This window comes from Myiozetetes cayanensis, unplaced genomic scaffold (assembly GCF_022539395.1).
Source record: "Myiozetetes cayanensis isolate MyiCay16 unplaced genomic scaffold, myiCay2020 scf6-25, whole genome shotgun sequence".
Lineage (NCBI taxonomy): Eukaryota > Metazoa > Chordata > Aves > Passeriformes > Tyrannidae > Myiozetetes > Myiozetetes cayanensis.
Genome location: NW_026087853.1, coordinates 15,714,166 through 15,737,082, shown reverse-complemented (window position 1 = coordinate 15,737,082; position 22,917 = coordinate 15,714,166). Strand labels below are relative to the sequence as shown.

Below are 22,917 nucleotides of genomic sequence, written 5' to 3'. Positions count from 1 at the left end.
AGGAAGTGGTCACAGCACCAAGTCTGACGGAGTTCAAGAAGCATCTGGATGATGCTCTCAGGTACGTGGTGTGACTCTTGGGGCTGGTCCTGTGCAGGGTTAAGAGTTGGACTTGATGGTCCTTGTAGGTCCCTTCCAACTTGGCGTATTCTGTGATTCTGTTACTTACCTCATATTGAGATCTTGCCTGTAACCTCATCTTTTTGAGTTTGCAGCCACAGCATGATAGATACAGGCAAGTGGAACATTCAGCAATGTAACAGGTTGCAGCTTGTATTCCCCCACCTATATCTGTGTGAATACACACCTACTGCTCCCACACCTACCCCTAGCAGTGAAGACATTGCATAAGAGCCCAGCTGTTGGCTAATCTCAAGATAAATAATTCCACTTCCTGTCCTAAAAGCAGCTCTACGTGTGGAAGGAGAAAAGGGTGGGGCGAGGAATTGCCCAAGACAGACATTTCTGTTACTTTGGTCTCATTGTCATTAAGCTGTTTGGAGCAATCAGGCCAGACAGTAGTTTAGTGACAGCTGCATTTCATTTCAGATCTTCTCTCCACCCTTTGGCAACTCTGGGGAGCTGCCACGAAACAGCTGGAAGATTCTAAGGGCGGAGAAGAGACTCCCAAATGCGAACACAACCACAGAGAGACCAGCCTGCCCTTTGCGATGTCCTTATGTCCCTGAAAGAGTAGAAGGATGATGCTAAAGCTTCCCACAGAAGGTTGAAAGGAGCAGCCTGATGTATCAAAGCATTGGGAAGAGGGGGGAAGGAAGAGTTATCCCAGCCAATATATCACTGATGGCAAGTGATGTGGTGCCACACACTCAGTAGGAGAGTAACCAGCACAGCCCAGGGAAAGCAGCACAGTTATGACAGCAGGCCTGTTATCCGCGGCACACCGGTGATAGAATGGAATGTAATTTGTGTGTTTACATTCAGAGATTAAAGGCAACAACTGGCTCCAACAGGACATGCTGCCCTGCAATGGAGAGCAGAGAAGGATGCTTACATAAAATGGGCTGGCAGCAGTGCACAGGAGGTACAGACAGACTCATTTTCTCCTGCGGGCAGCACGGAAAGGGATTACTGCAATGGGGGGAGGGAGGCAGGAACACGGAGAGAGAAATTAGGAGTCCAGATGTCTACTCTGTATATAGAGTTTCCAAGGATTTGGGAAATAAAATAGAAATAAGCCATACTGTACCACAAATTCAGACACAGGTGCAAGGAGTCCACACTTACTCAAGGCTGAGGTTGTGTTATATGACCTTAAGCAAAACTAATAGCTGGACTGAGTCTCTACAGTCTTCTTCAGCACCTGTGAACCTGAGAGGTGGATTTTGCAGAGCTAAAAGTCAGTCCCTCCCTTTCACTGGGATGCAGCTGTCTAAATGTCTTGGTCCCCCTTAAGAGACCTCAGAGTATAGGGTGGAGGAACTGTAAGAGAAGCAGGGACTGATGTGATCACTGGCAGCTACAGTTCATATTAACCCTGTTTCAGAAATAAAGAGCTGTAAAGTAATTCAACCCATTCTGAAATCTAGGTGCAAAATGGCCAGGTTAGGTTGGCCACAATACAGTCAATCAGAATTTAAATAGTATTGTAAATACTATTCAGGCTTAATTAGGGCTGAGAGAAGGAATGCCAAAATGCCAGAGGCTGCCTTACCTTTCCTCTTGGAGTAATATGATTCCTGACACTACAAGACTAGAAGAACAAGTTTAAAACCCCTGATGCCTTCCAAACACCAGGTGCAGCACTATCAATATCTTACCTAGACTACAATTGACCTTTTAGCTCCTTTTTTTTGGTGTCTTTTCTCATGGGAGGTACCAGCTATCTCTGTCAGGATGAAAATAGAAAAGTGCGATCTGCGTGTGCCGAAAAGTTTATGAAATGAGAGAATAAGAAACTAAATCAAGTGGCTCTCTTGCTGTCACTTCCCCGCTCCCTTCTTGAATGACTTTTTGTGTCCTTAAAGGTGAAATCCCACTGGTGCTGAGCAGCAAGGCAGGAGCTAGTCACAGGGAAATATGCACAGATAAATGCCCCAAATTTTCCTACTTTACTTACTGCCAGTTGACATCAGTACAGAAAGTCACCCCTAGCCAGTCAGCATAGGAAAGTTACCTTTTAAGTGATGTGCACTGCACAATTTATGGAGACTGAGATCAGTGGAGGACAACAGAAATCTCAATTGACAGTGCACTAATAATTGTTGACATTAACCAATCAGATGTGATTTTAAAGTTCATACTGTGAACACTTATATCTTCTGTGTGATGGGAAGACAGTTTGAGCTGATATTTTTTTCTATTAATAAGTATTTGAAAAGGTGGTAGGAAGAAATTATTGTTGTAGTAATCAGAGCTCTCTGTGTGAAATCGCTTCATAGTCTTTGAGTTTCATAAAGCATAATACAGATAGTCTGTATTCAAAATAGTATGAGCCTTTACCTGACTACCTAATAAAAATGTAAAAGTTACCATTGTTTTAAACCTCCCTGTAGACTTCACCAGGATGGAGCTATCCATGTCAGGTCTCTGCTGAGGGGAAGAGGAACACAGGACACCAGCCCTGTGTGTTTCCAATAAAACTGCTGGATGTCACTGGTTTATATGCCTGCAACTCAGAGCAACCCTGCATCAACGCTGGAGTAGGTGCAGTTACGTTTGTTTAAGCACGTTTCACTTCTCACTAATGACAATCAAACCAATTCTGATTTAATGGCATCTTTAGACCACAGCACAGTGGATTACTTTCCTGTGTTTGCACAGGTGTTCAGTGCATCAGCTAGGATGTATGGAAGAGCCCTGCTGGTTCTTATAAATATGAACATGTTGGTTCATAAAGATGAGAAGGTTCTTAGCATCACAGAATCATTTAGATTGGAAAAAAGACCCTTAAGATCATCAGGGCAGCTATTAACCTAACACTGCCAGGTCTTGAGTACGCATCCATTGTTTTGTTAGTGCACATAATTCAGCATCACATAGCTATACACAACCATTTCTAGCTCTTGCTTGAACAGGGAAAAATATTATTCCCTTTTCCCATGGTGCAGCTGAGACTAATAGTGTAATTTGTATGATGCTCAAAACGCTATGCATATGAAATCCAAACCAACCTTCCCTTTGACAAAGAATTATATTTATGACACAATGCACCTACAATATTATGCAAGAAAGTCTGGAAATGAGGGCCTGACACTCAGTCTATACCAGAATGTATCTTCAGTCAAAAAAACCCTAAGTGTTAGCATCTGATTCTCCTTCCTAGCAGCCTGCTAGAGGGGTGAACACATTCATGCCTGCTTAGAATAAAATCCTTTTGTTTTCTCCTTGTGTTACCCACTCTCCCTTCTGACTTTACCTTATGATCAATACAGTTCAAGCTTAGGGAATATTATCAGAGCTATGATTGCAACCTCTAACATTATAATCTATAGGGTTGCTGAGAGCATTAGAACATCCAGGATAAATTAATTCAGTGTAAGTAAAAGCTTTGAAGCTAGGAGCATCACCAGGCTTTTGAAGCTTAAGCCCTGTTTAGATTACTTGATTAAAGTAGGTCCAAAGCTTCACGAATCAATATATTTTGCTTAGGAGTAGTGTTGATACAGAAGCATATTTAATGGGATCTGCAGTACCCCACCCAGAAGATGATCTGTTAAAGCAAAATGAGATAACGTGCATGGGGGAAGAGGGGCAAAATCATTGCCATGTGCTTGTGAGTGCCTGAGTAGATTACTTGCAGCTGTGGTACAGAATAGCCTGTGTAAAGAAAAAGGGAGTAGGGAAATGACAAGAAAATTATAGGCTCGGAAAAGAAGTAACTGAATCTTCTATTAGTTTAAAATTGTAAAAAATGACCAAATGTAAATAGATGTACCTACCATGCATTATTAAAGGGGCAGCCCTTCTCTTTGGCCACTTTAATTAGTGCTGCAATATCCAGCAGGACAAGGACTGATGGTCTGCTTAAGTGGACAGCAGCATCTCTATCAAGATTACTGACATGGTACCTGTGGGCCAACACTGACAAAACAATAATTATTTGTACTAAAATTAGAAAAACTTAAGCCTGACCATTAGATCATAGTTGAGAAATGCCAAAAATGCAATCAGCTCATGAATTTTTTTCTCATCCAAAAATACAAATATGCAAGAGGTACAACAGGTAACAGGGGAGAGCACAGGTTCGGTTTTCTCCTCTTGCTTCCTCGCTTTACCTCCTGAGTTAGTTGGACCTGTTCGGTTATTCACGTACAAAATTTCTGTCTAAGTGAGGGACAGGGCAAAGCGAAGTAGGGGGTCAAACCACATCAAAGAACATCCACATAAGTGCTTTGCTTTCTTCAGCAAAGGGAGCAATTGTTTTGTGTCGGTAGCGTACCACTGCAGTTGGCAGTCCGATAGCAGAGCTGTGGGCAGCCCTGTGGTTAAGGGCTGCTGAAGCCTTTACTGTTGCTTGTTACGTGGGGACCAGTTCAGCAATCAGTGCTCGAGGTGCGAGGTCCAGCAGACACGGAGCTTGGCCCTGCACAGCTGCAGAGCTGGCAGGAGGTGACCTCCAGGCGTGAGCTGCTCCAGTGGGACAAACGCTGTACATGCCTGAGCACACCCTCAGGGCTATGGGGGGGGCCACTCCACAGCTTCCACACCAGCACCTGTAATCAGAAACAGGCTGTCCCTTGTATCCTGGTGGAAAATATAATCCATTTGGATTTCTAATTGGTCTTAACATTAGACATTTAGATAACTTTTTTTGCAGTAGCAATTTAAATGAATTTGTTATATTTTCCAGCCTATTGAACAGAGCAGACAAACAAATCATGTGCTACCTTCATGGCACAGCATGCACCAAGTGCAGTGCCAAGTCCTGTAGCTCCCTTAGGAGGCCTGACCCCACCTTGGTGCTGTGAAGCTGCTCCCCAAGAGTCAGGGACCCCTCCAGCCAGGGCCCAGCCCCACAGTACCCAAGCAAGGTGAGTGAGGAAGACTTGCAGACAGTAGCCAGGTTTTACCAAGAATCCAGATCTTATCAGGCAACGCTTGTGTTTATATGGCAGCTCCAAAATCTCACTGAGAAGTCAATCAGTTATCAGAGTCAAGTTCAGTGATGGTAACCAGGGCTGGATACAGCACAATGATTGCTGGGCAGGTGCCCAGTAATAAGGCAGATCTGCAATCAAGATGGGAGGTCAATCTACTGGTCAGGGTCTGGATCAACAAGGGTCAATGGCCATGCACAGGAACAGCTCTGCCTGAGGTAGAGACTGATACTCCAATAGCATAGCCCAGACTGACAGCCCAGGGATGAGCTGAAATGGGGTTCCTGGGTCCACTGGCAGGCATGTGTGTGGAGACACCAGATGAGGATGGTAAGGGCCATTAAGGTCTATTAGTGCCCTGACATTAAATCTGATCATGCAAGACAAACCTTTACATTTTCCTTTCAACAAGAACCTCAGTTTAGAGCTGGTGTTTGCTCATGTTATGGTAATAAACATTTCACATGCAGGAAAAGCTCACAAAAAGAATGAAACTAGCATGCCAGGAGACCTTTATGTCTGAAAAGGAGAGTATCCACCCCTGCACTGAAAACTTTGAGCATAGCACAGGCTGGTTATCTTAGAGAAGTACAGGTGTCTGCTTAGAAGACAACATGAGGCAGTGCAACCCTCCTTTGTGCTGTTAAAGATCAGTACAGAAAGCATTTCTGTGCATTTACACAGGATTCCCTTGGCCAGCACAGCTGCTGTCTGGCCCCCTGGCACAGCACTCAAGGTCCCCGTGGTGAGGGAAATGCAAAGATATCTCAAGTGTCACAGACACCACTTCTCTCTATTGCCAGTGTAAGACAACAAATGCTCTAAGCAGACAGTCCTGCTGGTGTCCACACAGCAGTGCCATACAGAGGTGGTAGCTGGTCTGGTCTGGAAAGTGTCTTCCTACTGTGCCATTCTGGAGACAGCAGAGCTCCGCTGCTCAGAACACAACACAGCTGGGATGTGCTGACTTGTCCCCCTTGCAGTTCATTTGGCACCAACCACCTTGTGTACCCGCAGCCAGGGGTCCCACCAAGCAGTCTCCTGTCCTTCCCACAGCTTGACTGGCATTAGCTCTGACAGACTGACGGTTTCCTCACCAGTTATCAGTGGAAAACACTTTGCATGTTGCACCGTGTCCCCACACACTTCTCTGATGTGTAACTAACTTCCACATTTAGATTCTGGGTTACAGACTTCCAGTATGAGAGAAAACACAAGCCTCTATTGCCAGAAGTGACTAAACCCCAGCCAGATGTGCTGTGTATTTAGAAGCAATAAATCCACACAGTATTTGCCTCTGTGACAGCCAGGGATTGAGACAAAAATTTGCAGTTTGAAAGTTCAAATTGAAAGATAGACAGACAGTGAGATGTCTTAGATAATGTAGGAATTGGGAATGGGGTCTTTTCCATGAGTTCATACATCAGCAGCAGACTGAGGAGAGAAAACCCAGCAATCTTGAAAGACTCACTGGAAAGGAGATGCAAACAAAACACCCCAGCCCAGATGAAGAAGTTGTCAGGGCAGGACCCTCTTATTATCCTGTGCCTTGGCAGCCCTTTGCATCCCTGCTCATGCTACAGCTGCAGGTTCTGTTCAACTCCTTACACAGGTGTGGACTCAGCCTTCACCTAGAATTCCAGCCTTTGTTCCCATGAAAAATTTCTGTCTTGGGTGCACATCCCTTCCCTTTGGTAGCCTCTTTGCAGCCTGAGTCATGCCGGGGCTCCAGGCTTTTTCTCCCTCCTAACCCTAACCCTAACATTTGGAGTGGGCTAAGCCTCGTCTGGCAAACCCTGGCCATGCCCTAGTGAGCAAAACTTCTGAGGGGCTAATCCTTCTGGCAGCCCACCCTTTCCTTTGGCAGCCACTTTCAAGTTTCTCATTTTGTGTCAAAATCTATATGTTCAAGTAACATGTCTTCTGTCTAAAATGAAATATGGTTGTCTTTTTATTTTTATACCCATCAGACAGTTGTCCTCATAGTGAGTTTTCATGTATTTTAGTGGCATTTACAGTCTGCATGAATAAACAACTGGAGGCACTTGAAGGGTTGCAAGCTCTGTCTGCCTTTGTCTGCCAAATAATCTTTTCTTCTGTCCCTGAACTCTGAACTAGAAATTATTAAAATTCTTCTTTGCAAACACAGTCAGGCACAAGTTATTACTTGACTGTTTCAAGATGACTTTTTAAGAAAAACCCATATCTCCCAACTTTTGGAAATAATGAATCTTTTTTTTTTTTTCTTTTTTTTTTTTTTTTTTTTTTTTTCTCCCTGCCACTGGTATTTAACCCTCATACAGGTCACCCAAAGCAAGCTTCAGCACTGGGCTGCTCGTGGTTCCCTGGCCATGCCCAGCCAGCGTGTTCTCAGCAGTGACTTCTCCTACAGAGCAGGGTCCCCATGTGGTCCCTCCGGCCGCCGTGAACACCACTGTGGGGGGAGATGATATTACCCGTGCTATGGAGGTGACTGATTTGCTTCCAGTAAGATACATTGTCACAGACTATTAATTTTACTGCAGCCTCATTGGAAAGGAGTGGTAAAGAAGCACGGCGAGCAAACAGCTCCCGTCTGTGTGGGAACACTAAATGCCCAAGCAATTAGGCTTCTAGTTCACCAAATTTCAGCAGCCTCCCTTCTGCTTTTGTTTACATTCCATTTTACTAAAGCAAACAATGCCTGAGTAAGGTCAGAGCTGTCTCAGAGTTCAGAGTTCAGGTGCCTCTGGGTTAAGTCAGAGGGGTCTGTTTGCAAATAGCTGTAAAAACAGAGATAAGAAAAATGGTGAAAGGTCCTTAGTATCCAGAATTTATGTTTGGGGCAACCAGTCTGCCAGCACTTAGGATATGGTTCAGTTGCCCAAAATGAAGCAAAGCAGGATAGTGAGGAAGAAGAAAGGAGGATGTAGACGTGACTTTTCAGAAACAGAGATGCATGCTGACATGGTACCTGGGAATTGTTTGATAATTCTCTTCCACGCCGTTGAAGTCCTCCATCCAGCCCACAGGGGTAATAGTGTTTAGCCCAACAGTGCCACCCGGGTGGGGAGGTCACACAGGGCAGCTAGGCTGCAGATGGTGAGGAGCAGACACAGTGCTGGGACAGAACAGGCAGCCATGATGCTCTGGAATGGGTCTAATGCTTTAAAAGGTGGTGAGGGAGAAGTTCCACAGAAAGGTAAGGGCTAACAGAGACACAGTGGCTTCCTACATTAGCTGCTGAGCACTTGCTTTTCACAGGCATTCACCGCAGTCCTTTTCCTACATACATCTCCTCTTGCTTCATGTAGCACCGGAAACCTCCCATGCTGTTACCTCTTCCTTTTTAAGCAGACAGCAGGAGTTTTCCTTTCCTTTCCTTGCAGGCACTTTCCTTTCCTTTGCCTTATTTTCCCTTCCCCCCTACCTTGCTTGTGAAGCTCAAAATGGCTGACTGAATGATGTTTGCAGCCTTTTAGACAATATTCCCCAAATGCATTTTTTTTTTGGATGGTGGATCACTCATTAGATTTGCATCACACCTCGTCCCCACTGCCACACCAGGAGCAGACAGCAGTCAGTGGCCACCAGGAGCAGGAGTTGGGACTCTCCTCCAGATTGATGATCTGCTTCTTACAGTCCTGTAATAGGCAAAGCCAGTTGTATTTGATTACACCCCAGGTAGTGTGGCTTCTGTAACTGAGATGGTGAATGAACTAGGTTGGAATAAGCAAGTGTATTAATTAGAATGCCGATAGCTGAATAAAGCTATTTTTAAAATCAGTGAACAGCACCGCTCTTTACTATGATTGCAGAGATTATGTAAGACGATGATTAAAACCAGGTCCCTGCATCGCAGACTCATCTGTGTTTTAGAGATGAGAAAAAAAAAGCTGCAAAGGAATGAGAGGAGACTATTATTTTACAAGGGTCTCTGCCTGCCCTAATTAAGGGCAAAGCAGCCATGTCATCAACCTCTTCATTGTCATTCTAACCCATCCTACTCTGTCTATCGTATTTTGCCAATAAGCCATTTATCTTTTAAGGCTGGGTTTGTACATATGGAAATGTCAGCTCAGGGGGATCTGCTGCGTCATCCCACAATACGCAGCTCTATTAGGATGTCCCTAATGCACAGCTTCTGCCTCCTAAGGTGCATCTACCAGAAATGGTTTCCTCCTATTTTCTGATGTATTATCATTCATTTAAAAAAGCAGAAGAAAAATGTGGGGGCTACCTTTGTGAATTGTCTAACTGATTGAAAACAAACAGATAAGGAGGAGCTGTACCTCAGCAGTAGGAAGATGCTGTGTTTCAGGACCAAGCTACCAAAAAGGATGCTGCTGTTTTCAATGACAGTTATTTGGGAAAAGCCTCTAGAAATTGATTGTCATTAAAGACCTGGAGAGAACATTGCTTATGATGATAAGAAGAGATTTTAAGATTTCGTGTTTACATCCTCCTGCACTCTAATGCTCAGATTGCTATATATACACAATCATTATTTGATTTCTTACACCACAGTGAATAGCAGCTCTGCTGATCAAATATAAAGTGGCAACCAATCCTAATGCAAATAGAAATGTAAACAAACCCTGCAGATTTATAGCCAATAAAAATTATGTCAAACAGTGTAAGATGAAAAGCAGAGTGTATGCGTGTTATTCAGTGTGACAGATGTTTGCCGTAGAGTGTTTTCCATGAAGTTACTCACCATTATTAATCATTTGTATTTTATGATGAAGTTTAAAAACTCTTTAATTATCTTATGTGGATTGAATGTGCCCACTCAAAGCACCACACTGTGTTAAAGCTGAGATTTATTCCTTTATAATATTTCTTTAAGAAGTAGATGTCACAGGAACCATTGTTACTTCATTTCCTGGCATAACACAGGATCTGGAGCACACAGAACAAAGCCTTTTGTCGTTATTTATTTATTTCTTTGAAGCAACTTCCCCAGCCAAGGTGCATTATGCCAACAGAAGGGTCAAATGCCACCTCTTCACAGGGGAGTCTGTAGTACCAGATGCTGTTGTGTGAAGACAGGGATTTAATGCGGAGGCCATATGAACTTGGCCATTTTGTGTGTACCTACTGTTTTGTGCAAGACACCTGCCCTTGCAAGGAAGATGGGTGAGCCTTGGGGCCCGTGTTTTTTCCCTCACGTGCCATGAGCAGGTGAGGTCTGTCTTCCTTGCTCATTTGGGTCCCCAGAGCCTCGCACCTCTGGCCATGCAGCTGCTGAATTTCAGTGAGAATGCAGGGGTGTCTGGATGGGGCTGTGCAGTACCTTCCCACTCAGTGGGAAGCAGCCTGCCTGGGCTGTTTGGATTTCTGTAGCCAAATTTTGCAGTGTAAAAGCTCATATGCCTCATTTGCCCCATGTTACACACTTACACAACCACTTCTATTTCTACATGGTGAGGAGGGGCAGGAGCGCTGCCATCCCACTCTGCCTAGGGACTACTGAATGGGAGGTATGCAAAGGGCTGGGAGGACAGAGGCAGCTGTGCCAGGGCACGTGCCTGTACCAGGTGCCTTGGCCATGAGGGTGGGCTGGTGCCCTTCCTCTGCCCCATGCAGGCCCCAAGGGCTCTTTCCCAGAGTGCAGCCTCGGCACCTGCGCCTGTGAGTTCCTCATCAGAGGAACCTGATTGGGCTGAACACCACTGCCACCACAGCTGAGATGTTGAGGGACTGAGGGGATGCAGTGACCAAGAGAGATGAGATTTAAGCATGGGGTGGCAGCATCACCCATGTGGCAATCAGCCAGGAGCGGTCACAGCCAGTTTCATCCCACCAAGGGCTGAGGTCAACAACAAGGGGGGACCAACCCACTGGGTGGCACCGCTGTGGGCAGTCAGAGGGGCATGGGGTGCTCCTCCTCAGATGTATTTTACAAAAGAACCAGCACATGGAGGGCTGCTGGAGACCCACTTGAGGTCAGAAGGATTCTGTGTGCCCCTGAGGGACTGCAGCCCGTGGACCACCCATGGCAGAGCAGGAATTCCTGGAGCGGTTGCAAGCAGTATGTGCTGAAGCAGGGACATCCCTGAAGAAAGAGCAGCAGAAAGAGACCATACATAAATCATCTCACCTGCCCATGTTGCCCAAGGGCTTGCCAGAGGCATTTTGACAAATTGAGCACAACCCATGGTGCAAATAAGGGTGTTGAGCCTGGAGAGAAGGTAGGACAGGTTTTGGTTGTTTATGTCCTTTCTAAATACCCAAATGAGTGATCAGAAGTCTGTGTTAATTGCAATGATGTAAAACTCACAACTTGAGACTGTTTTGCCCGTAACAGGCAAACTGCTCCGCTGCACGAGAAGTCTGTAGCACAACTGGCATTCAGCACATCTCCCATAGTGTCCCTGAGCTAAATGGCTTAAGGCCCTCCCGTAATGCCCTATGCTGAAAAAAGCCCACAGCCAGCCTCTTGGCAAGCTTGCTGGCTTGTATATAAAGGCTACAACATGTTCTGTGGAGACTGCAGGTCTCTCTGCTCCTCTACACACGTCGCTGCAGATACATCCACAGATGGTGCTGCGTGATACTTGCTTAACTGGCGGCAGATGGGAGGGGGGATCCATTAGAGGAAGATGATTCAGAGCACAGTTAAGTGCCTTTACCTTCTCACCAGTCTCCTCCTATTTCGTCTCCTTGGCCAAGTCTGTTTTCTCTCTTCCTTGTTCCATTGCAGTAGCAGTGGGTACCGAGGATAGATTACAAACAGAAACTTTTCCAGGCAATACACGGAAGTAGCAATTGCCTGGACAGATACTGAGGGTAGGCACTTTTGTGCTCTTTCCTGTGTATCTTGGACATTTGATTCTTCTGCCCCACTGCTCCCAAGACCTGTTTACATGCATCTTGTCCCTCAGATGCCCACTGTGGTGTGTCCCATACCAACCACTCTGGACAGCATGGAGACAAGTGAGGGGGACACTCTTTCAGCTCCAGGTCAGCAGTGTTCCAGCTTCAGCAGCTATACAGTCTCCTTACACAGCCAAGAAACCATCCTCCTCTGCTTCAGCAGTGTTTCAAACCAGGTGTGAGAAAGTTTGACAGAACTGGGGGGCTTTTTTTCTTCTCAGTCCTTTGGAAAGTTAACCTATAAATACCTATGGCTGTTAACAGAACACTTTCAAACCATAGGGTTTGGGGAATGATGTGATTTATAGGATTTTACTATTCAGTTTAATTTTAATTGGAGAATGCTATGAGGCAACTACAATTTTTTTATACACCCTATTATTTACTCTCTGAAGAGAATCCTTCTGCACTGTTTTCTTCAACTCTAGACCTTAGGCTGGATTACTGAATCTACAGAGAGAGGGACAAGTTTTTAGCATCAGTCAACAAAGAGCATTACTATTCCTGCAGCAGCCCAAGGTGACTAGGGAGGCTCCAAGTATCTGAAGATCAGGATACCTCCTAGGTGGTTACACATTGAGCCAGCTGAGGCGACTAGCTTTGAAGCTCTTGACTCTACAGGATTTCCTCCTGCAAACAATCCATTCCTGCCGCGAGGTAAAGGAGTAACGTGGCAAAAGAATTATGAGCCCTGGTGCTGCAGAAACCTGAATTAACCTGGGGACGGTTGATGCAACAATTACAAAGCAGTGTTTTTTGGAATGTTATATATATACACCGTTAGACATGTTCTATTACTGGATCTCTTCTGATTATTGCTAATTAAAAGAAGAGATACAATTCCCAGTGAAATCAGCTTTGTTTCTGGGCTGCAAAACTGATGAGAATGGAAGATCAGGCCCTAAGTTAACATCAGTTTTAGTATGTCTAGCCATTTGCACATGACAGCAAATTAACATGAGCTGATATCCACTGCAGGGTAGATGAACATAACATCCCATGAGGGGTAAAACTATTTAATAATGAAGGAATTATTTCTTAAAAAAAAAAAAAAAATCACTGTTGTTCTTTCTTAACATCTGGGCATATTTTGAAGCCAATATTCACACAAATACAATTGTTCAATTGATGCAACTCAGTAATTTTTATTGCAACTGGAAGACAATACATCACAGAAACTTTATGGTAGATTTTGGGGAAGTGTTATTTACAATAATAATTGATGAAATAGTTTGTCTTTGGCAATATGATTACACATCAAGAAAATGTAAAATGCAAGTATGCCTCTAAATCAACGATTTCATATTTCCTAAAGATCAGCTGATTGCACTTGCCTTCGGACTGCTCATTTAGGTAAACACAAATACAACTTAACATCACTGTTCATTCCCCATCACAGTTTGTATTTTAATATTGTTGAAATTGGCAGTTTCAGACGCCAAGTACAGGAAAAAAAATTGGCTTATCACTGTACTAAATTAACTTATTGGCCAGTTAAGGTCCTGTGACCCTTAAGCATTGATACTAAATCTCTTGGTCTTTTGATTGCTTTATCACTTTTTCTGTAAAACAAAATATTTCAGAAATTACAGATCAGAGTATAAAAAAATGTACAAGTTCATAATGCTTTTCATACACACACAAATCATTCCCCCCAACATTTTACATCATGGCAGTTTTAAGTAGTGAGTGTGAATGATGCAGGCATGGAACTGGTTATCAGATACAGGTATGACTTTCAATTGCTGTCTCACACATACTCAGAAAATGTACAATGCTCTAGTAACTTAAAAATGTACTCAAGTTCAATGTCAACCAAACAAAAAAGAAAGTCTTGGGATTTCAGGCCAGAGTAAACAAATGAAAAAGATTCCCATTTCTAGATGAACAGCCATTCCAGCATCCAGCATGTTATTTTAGCATTCGATAAAATCCCTTCTAGCACTGAGGGCCAGCATGAGTTGTCATTTATCCCTTAAACCCTCACATGATGAGCTCCTGTAACTGCTGGCCTGATCCAAAGCTCAACAAAATCCACTGAAAATAAAAATGTGAAACAAAACCCCCTTCCACTGACTGTGAAAGGATGTTACATCAGGTCAATATTCCTCTCTTTGCAAAAGGAAATGTGATACAGTAGAAAAACCATTACATAGCTTCAGATAAATATACCTTGTTTCAATGCTAAAACAAAACCCAAACTCCCCAAACCAGGAAAGGCTACTTATTAGAAGAACTCGAAAGTGACCTTTATATCATTTCTGGCTTTAAATGTATACCAGCAAAATACAGCACCATAGACACATTAGGTTGAGACTTTTTTTTTTGGTCAGTGAAACTAGTACTTGCTTGCTGAACTGTGGAAGAATTGTAAGGTCATGTACATGATCAAAGATAAAGCAACCCAGCTGACAAGTCTCTGCTTAATTCAAGAATAACCAGTACTAAAAAAAAAAAGAGCAAAAATAAAAACCCCTAATAAACCACCATCAATTAATACTTTCTAAATAAAAGGGGATTAACAGATGAATTCACAAATGTATGCAGATTTATACAGAACACTGAATGTTGTGTGTAAATCCTTATAAATTGCATCTCAAAACAGAAACACACAAAATGTATAGTTTGACTTACACATCCCATTTCAAAGGAAAAGAGACATCATTACAACTTGGTAACTGTGCTAATTGCAATACAAACCAAACAGAAATTCAGAGTTTGGCAGGTAACTAAGAAGAGGGTTATCACTTAGGTTATATAGCAAAGTGTTGATGTATATTACATAGAGTAGTATAAATAATAAAAAAGTATTATTTAAATTAGATCACAGTGCTGCATTATGTGCATAACAGTGTTTGATATATTACTGGAGGGCTGTGAAGAACACTACTAAAACTTAACTGGTCAGACAGTCAACACTGATATACAATCAGGAGGATGTATGGTTCAAATGCTCTTTTGGTGGCAAAGTCAAGAAAATGTTTCAAAATATTTCCTATAAAATATGCCAATGAGCTATTCAGGCAGGAGTGATGTGCCCGAAGGAGCTGGGTTTGCATTCTCCATGAAGTGAAGTAAATTGCATTGGAAATGCATTCTCTCAATAGTTTTATTCTGATCCTGGAGCACAGGAGAGTAATGTTCCCAAAAATGCCTAGGGTCAGTTTCAAGGAAAAATGGTAATAGTAGTGAAATGGTAAAGGCTTCCAGGAGCACTTGGGTGTCTGTAGCTCCACTGACTGCAAAGGAGATCAGACACCTTCAAGTTCCAGAAAACATCAGACTGTGCACTCTCAGGCACATGGTGTGATTCATGAGGTGTCCTGCACAGGGCCAGAAGTTGGCCTCAATCCTGATGGGTCCCTTCCAACTTTCTACATCTTTAGATGGATTAGGGCCAAAATCTCTGTGAAAATCAATCACTGCCACCAAGAAACCAGGACAAAGTGGTGTTTTGGTAATTTTATCCTTGGTGCTATCTGGTGTACAATTTAGGATTTCGTTCTCTGCTAAAGTATGCTGATGTAACTCTACCTCACTACAGTGAAGAATGCAGCCTCCAGCTTTGTTCTGTATCTTTTCCAAAGGTAGACAGTAATTCCATTGAACACTGGGAGCCGATGCATCTCCTCTGGGATTTCCTTCTCCCATTAAAGTAAAGAGGAACAAGAATATGAACCTCAACTCAACTGCCACAGAGGAGAGAACACAGTCTCAGGACAGTTCTCTAGTCCCACATGGCAGACCTCCTCACTCCCACATTCGGCTTTTCAGCTGTAAAATCCTGTGATCTTGGTAGAACTACTGCCAGTTTTGCCAGGAGAAGAACAGAAGCAGACTGCTTTCAGAAACAGCTACAGGGTGATACATTTCAGCTGTTCGAGACCTGTGCCTGAATTTTTAAATGCAAGCAGAATCTCCATCAAAATGCAGTAGGACATCCAACTGCTTGCAGAACGCAAGCACGACCAGCAGATTTCAGCTCCCTGCAGATGCCGGTGAAATCTGCTTATGGCATTAGCTCTGGCCTGCAAGAGCTTCTTGCTGCAAAAGGCATATTCCAAAGGAACCCGCCATGAAGTCCAGCAACCCTTACAATTCATGCCTATGTGGAACTCGCCACTGAATGCTTGCCGACCTCCTGGGATTCCCCTAGACCCCACCTGTCTTCGAGAAATGCTAATTTGGCAATACTGATAGAGTGAGAAGAATGGAAAGTTAGAGATTTGACAACTTCTCACTCCAAAATGGCTTAGTAAGGAAAGCTAACAAGCAAAACCACACCACCTCATATCTGGCAAGTGAGAGAGTTTGTAATACAGTGCAATTAATTACCACTCTGTTTTGACATCATTCAGTCAAGGTAGAGACAACTCTGCTGAAAAGCTGACATTGTATTTCCTGGAAAACAAATCAATTTCAGTTCTTACAAGAAAAAGAGAACTTCTCTGATGGAGTTAGAACCAGTTCTGAAAAAGTTGCCATTGTCAGCCAGGCACAAAAATGGTTTAAAAGGTGACACCTAAATATTGTATACAATCCAAATTATGTACTTCTCATCAACAGTCAGAGTAAGCATCAATAAGGACAAGTTGTTTTTAAACACCAGAAACAATCCGTTGATGGCATTAGCCCTCAGCCAAACTGCTGGTCTTGAACGTAAATTTGTAAACTCCTACCAAAGTATATGTCCTTAGCAGATCACACTAGGAGAAACAAATTTTACATGAAAATAGATGCTTGCCAACATTTTAGGTTTACCAGCAAGTATATAGAGGAGTTGTTGAAGTCTTAGATAAGTTTTATATATATATATATCTCTATATATATCTGTATAAAGATAACTTGCCTAATTAGATATTTATGCAAAATGACTGTTTTCTAAGATGAGTAATACTAGTGGTAATTATATATTTAGCCACCAAGAGTCCACATTAATGAATGGTACTTGTTGTCAGATACTGATCTCATTTGCACTGACACACTGCAATCAGAGAAGTTGCCCTGGAATTAGTGCTGTGGACAGAATCTGGCCACTGACACACAAATACGTTGCTTCCCCTGGAGGACAGAGATAGTTGAGCCATGGTTTAAGTGTATCTTCTGCCACTAGATTTAACTTTTCAGTGCTGCTTTTTGATAAATATTAAACCACTCCTGAGATGGTACAACTACGCATTAATGAGCAAAGGTAGTGGCAAAGTGATACTGTAGTATTTTCTATTTCAAGTGACTCTCTCCAAAGTCATCTCCAAAAGATGAAGACCAAGTTTTCTTGCACAGGGTTGTGTGGTTCACTGCCTGTGGACTTTGGCTGTAGTAAGCATGGATCTGGAAAGCAGCTCATTATCCAGGTCCAAACAGATAAGGGAAAACTATGGCTCATTCATCTCTGTGCTACCTGGCCAAGGGACTGGCCCTTTCTGTTTCCCCCATTATTATCTCAAGGGCTGCAGGCAGTCAAGAAAAGTTAGTATCTATGTACTCATGACTTAACTAATGCAGGGAATCAACCCTGCATGCACCAGCCCCAGCAAACTGAGAGGAACACAGGCTGTTTCTCACACTATCCTCGGTTCTCTCCTTCCTCATCTCCATAGCTGGCAGTTGTGCTGAGCTACGCAGCTGTCAGGCAGCTCCTGGACCCAGGACACGCTGGCTGAGACGGGAATAGAGGCACCCTTTTGCTGTGCTGCTGCCAGCATGGCCCTGTTCTTTACTGACAAAATGCTTGTGGAGCACAGGACCAGGTCCAGACCAGCCCTTCAGTCCTTCCACTTGCAAACTGAACACACCACAGGCATCTCCAAATGTAAATTTTAGCTCACTGCACTGAGTGGAAAGGCAAACCCTTCTCTAAGTCACTCTTCATAAACTAGATCCATCTTGCTGAAACTGCTGCCTGAAACAGTTGTTAGGGATAAATCTAAACCTATAGTCTTTAAGAAACCGACCATTCTGTTCTACTAAGCGGTTGGTTCCTGGGATTTTCTTTTTGCCTCTACGATATTCTAAATGTTGAATTTTTCATGCCAAATGCAAGAATCCAGATGAGAGAGACTGTTTTATTTATTTGACAGTTTCTCTCTTCTGTAGTGATCTCCAGTCTCACAGTCATCATTACCAGGAGAGTAGCACTGTACCTGAATCACACTCTCTGTAACACTGGTTTTTCTCCGGACACCTCCGTAAGGCTCTTAATTAACTTCATTTTTTCATGGCAAATTAGCAAAGCTATTTTCTTGTCTACGTATTCCTGAATCAAATCAGAGAGTTTTCCTCAATTAACCTCCCATTATTCTCTTGATTCTGTCATACACACTCACTACTAAATTTGCCCTCAGATTATTGCGTCATGTTACACATGTACAGACGAAGAAAGGACACATTTTTACTTTTTTTTTCTTTTTTTTAAACAGAAGTAGGGAGAGGGGGGCTGAATGTGCAGACAAGGCAGTATAATTCAACCATCCAAGCCCTACCAGAGCATGAAGATTTTATTTTTTAATATTGCAGAGTAAGTTCCCCAACAGTCAGTGTTTGTCCCTGAAGAAGGTTAAACCTTAAACACCTGCTTCAAAAAAACCCCAACAACAACAAAAAAAGAACCAAAACAAAACCAAAACAAAACAAAAAAATAAAACCCCAAAAAACCAAACTCTAAGCCTAAGGGCTTAAAAATTAGAGGCATAGCCTTTTTCTCTATTTTCTATATTTATATGAAAATAATTCATGCTTCATGCTAAATACATTATTTACCTTACAAGAACTTTGTCATCTTTGAATAAAAAAAATTGTTTGCTTTTTGTTTTCTCCCCCTCCCTAAGGAATCCATGCAATGTGGATCAAATTTCTTCTGCTGGCTACGCTGGTTCAATCTGGAAATTTGTTGTCATTTTTGCACAGATGAATCCTGACTGACGGCCACTGCACACTCATTTCCGAGGGCAGTGTGGAGCTCTTTTGTTAAACTTCTGAATTTTACTGTTCACCAATATGCTTTCCTTTTATTTTTAAATACAGAATACTACTAATGGCAGGTTTTGTAGCTTTGTTTCCCCAGTTAGATCAAGGATGTGATCCACAGAAAAAGATTCTGATGTACATTGTATCTATTGTAATTTCTTAGACTTGATTGCTTTTCACTCAGGCAGTTTAGAAGACATAGCTTGTTTTTCCCTATTACTATGATTTTTTGCACGCAGTGCCAATCTTCAGGCTTATGGCTTTTTGAACATTCTTTCAATTTAATATTGAAGACAGAATTCAATGGTTAATGATGCTACTGACAGTGACCCCCCCTCCCATTTCTTCTCGTTATTTCACTGAAACCCATTGCATACATAGTCCAAATTTCCTCAAACTTATAGTTATCAGTCTTCACATTATGAGCCACATGGGACACATGAAGCACTGAAAGTGCATTACAGCTTGCAGTTGCCACCAGTGGCTGTCCAAAGACTTGTATGGCACAGTGTATCCAAGTGCCACTAGATGGTTCTTGGCTGAGAAGTACGTGCCTCCTCTCTTCCACAAATCTCTTTATTCATATTCACTTCTAACCCAATTGTAAGGCCAATAAAAAAATTCTTAAGGGTCAGGCCTGAATGAATACTAAATTATGCACAGCTCTTCTACTATAAGAGGGATTTCCAAGTGCCCAATTTTACTCCCATCACATCAATGTTGATGTCACTGCGTATTGAACCACGCATTTTTGACAAGCTGGAGAAAGCAATGGCGATTTTGGCTGGTTTGGTTTTTTTTTTTGTTAACTTTTTGTCTTCAGGTAATGAAAAGCTTTTCGTAAATTAGCTGAGTGTCAGTATGAGTTCTATGGCTTCAATCTCCTTTAAAAATAAAAATCTTAAGGGTTCAAAAAATAAAAAGAAAAAAAAAGAAAGAAACAAAACAGAAACAAATAGAAGAAAAACAAAAAAAAAAGGAAAAAATTGCTGATATTGCCACAAATCATTAGAATTCACCTGACGTGCTGAAACAAAACTTTGTAAGTTCAAACAAATCATTGATTTGTTCTAATTTTTTGTGGTTTCCTTTTGCTCTTTCTGCCCCTTTGCCGTCCGATTCGTGATGTTGTTCAAACAGGATCGAATTCCTGCTAAATGCAGGAGCGATCCCGCTGCTTCTTTCATCTCCTCATCATCACTCTCAGGGGGCTTTTCTGTACGTCTCTTTTTAAGAGGCAGTGTGTCACTTGGTACTTTTTTCGCCTTCATTAAATGTTGCCTTTTCTTGTGCTGGGATGCATACCCACTGTCAGCTAAAGAATCCTTGGTCTCCTTCCGACTTTGCTTTTTGTCCTCCTCTTCTGTTTCACTATGGCTCTCGTGGCTCTGGAAGCTAACTTCACTTCCTTCACTGCTGTCTTGGCTACCTTTAGTTGCAAATTCATACTGGTCGTCAGCAGAGGAAGAGGAAACGGAGTCACTAGCAGGTGATGTGCTCCTGTGGTTGGAAGATTTGGCACTGCTGTAGTTGTGATCCTCCTTCGGGTCACCGCTCACAACGGGAGAGCCGCAGGACTGTTCGCTTTCTGTCCGCATCCGGCAGTTTGTTATTCCGTTCCTGTAGAAACAAACAGAAGCAGTCTTAGAAGCCACAGAGATGTGATCCTGCTTCAAAGCAAAAGATGATAAAGCCAACTGACAGGTAAATTGAAATTATCATCTGAAACTATGAGTATCAAAGTAAAGTCCATGCAAGGTGGTTTCAAAGCCTCATTGCTCGTGGATTAGACTTGACATTAAAACACACCAAAAGACACAAAACAGCACAAGAGGCAGGAGCAAGTAGGGGATGGTTACAAATAAATGATGTCTAAACAGTCCTGATTTACATTTCAACTAATAGCTTACACTTCCAGAAATCAAAAAGCCCCAACATTATTTTATCTCCTGGACAAATAAACTCTGGTGAGTTGCATAAATATCCCCTCCTCTTTTTCATATAAATGATACTATCAAAAATGTGGTGAAGAGACACTAGCTTCCTGGAGTAATTCTTTGCCACCTCTGAATGACACTTTCCAGCTCTAGCACTCCAACTGCAGGAGATGTTTCACCCAGAAATAGCACAGCTTTCATTTAGGATTCTTTCCAACAAAAGGAGCAACTAAGTATAAAAGCCAGGTCCAGCCACATTTCTGATTCTGATCAGTTAATGAATAATCTTAAAAGCAACACAATCTTAAGCCACTAGCTGCCAATAAAATATTACAATGTGCTCAAAACCAGGCAGTAGAAAAAATAAATCTGGATTTGCTCTAGAAGCTGTCATTTCCCCCTTTGGTTTTATGGCACCCTGTGCTGTGGGAACTACTGCAACACAATATATTTTAAAATAAACAGTGTTCCTTTCTGGACTAAAAAGTATTAGAGCATTGCCACTGATTTTCAGTACAGAATACAGACTATTAAAGAAGGGACTGGCCCTTAATTCTTAATCCTTAATTCCTGCTGAGAAAAGGAGAGTAGGATGCTCATCATTGAGTAAAGCCATCACCATTGCTCCTTGCCAGTTCACCAGCCTTGAACCTCTCTATCAGTTAAAAAAAAACAACAAAAAAGCAAGGCTGTTTCAAGCATCACATGATAAAACTGATTTAAAGTCTACTCTTGCCGTCTTTGTGCTACCACTAGAATGCTTTTGCACGCTCATGGCAGTGTTGGATTAAAACCTTTTCTTAAATACATGCACTGAACATAGACATCTAAGAGGAACAGCACAGGGGCAAGTATTACTGCTCTTCTTAAAAAGTGCTTTAGGTTTCAAGGAATGGACCTCACGTATGGGTTTTTTTATAGAAGCAGCAGAACAGTATTATCCATTTTCGAAAGGTAAGGTTGAAATGTGGGAATATCAGAGTGATATCTAATTCCACAGCTCCTATTCACCTAAGTGCTCGTCTCTAGACCTCACTGAGATAAGAAACCTGCTTGCTTTTATGAACCAATGACAGTACAATGCTAGAAAGCAGCAAATTTATGGGTCATGCCAAATGTTCTTATTTACAGTATTTTTCAAAGAAATGTTTAGAATAGAAGGCCCAGTTATTAGAAAAGAAAGCCTCTTGTCAACCTCTTTCACTCAACAAAATTGCCTTCCCCTAGATTTCTGAGTAGATATATGATCCATAAATTCTACATAGAATCCAAAAGGACTTCAATTATTAATAACTAAATGCAATGTCATTCATGATTGTGCAGCAAGCCAGCTGCATTTACTCTGTGATGGCTTGCCACTGCAGGGGATGTCATTAGAGGTTGCCAAATGCTTAAAAGAAGAAATCATCCATACTAAACTAGTTTTAAGGTGAATTTATAACCAACTCCTTAAGATCAGTCATTACAAGGAAGCATGTGATGCATTTTAAGTGACAGATTCTTCATTTTTAGGGTAAATTTACATTTAAAGATGTTTAAAATTATCATAAATTAGCATAAAATTAAAGTTACTTGATTTTACTAGGCAGCTAAAAGTCATAGCAATGTAGCTCACTAAAAGTCACATGCTACTAATTTTCCATTAAAAAATAATCTATCTGTGCTCCAAGGAAACAAATACAAGACAGAATGGGTGGGAACTCCTACGGGATGCCTATTGACTATTAGCGAACAAGGCTTCTAATGGATGGGATTTAAACCAAGATGTCCATTTTTATGTTATTAAATCTACTTGTTAGTTTGTACTGAGAGACTGTCAATAAAAGGAAAGCTACAATTCCATGGAGCAGTGCAACCATGTACCAATAAAACACCCCTGATCTGCCCTAGTCCTGAGTCTCCAGTGTTGCTTTTACATAAAAGGGCTGTAATTTGGATTCAGAAACTCTGCCCATGGGACTTACTCTGGACCCCAATTCTTTCAAATCAGCATAAAAACAGAATGAAATGCCTGGGGAGTACAGAGGCAATGCCCCAGGGGAAGGTGTATTACTATGGGGTTAGCATCCCACAGGGAGTGACGGGAAACAGGGATG

The 22,917-nt window shown here is 42.3% G+C and overlaps 1 protein-coding gene across 12 annotated transcripts in view; it reads right to left on the bottom strand.

Moving 5' to 3' along the window:
• Window positions 1-13,035: 13,035 nt before the first annotated feature.
• The window catches only part of FOXN3 (forkhead box N3), a 208,564-nt gene continuing 198,682 nt past the window's right edge, over window positions 13,036-22,917 (bottom strand). For all 12 annotated transcript variants that reach the window (XM_050335353.1, XM_050335355.1, XM_050335352.1 and 9 more), the window contains one exon: window positions 13,036-20,504. In XM_050335353.1, the coding sequence (XP_050191310.1) occupies window positions 19,955-20,504 (550 nt within the window). In that variant the 3' untranslated portion in view covers window positions 13,036-19,954. The remainder of the gene's footprint in view (window positions 20,505-22,917) is intronic.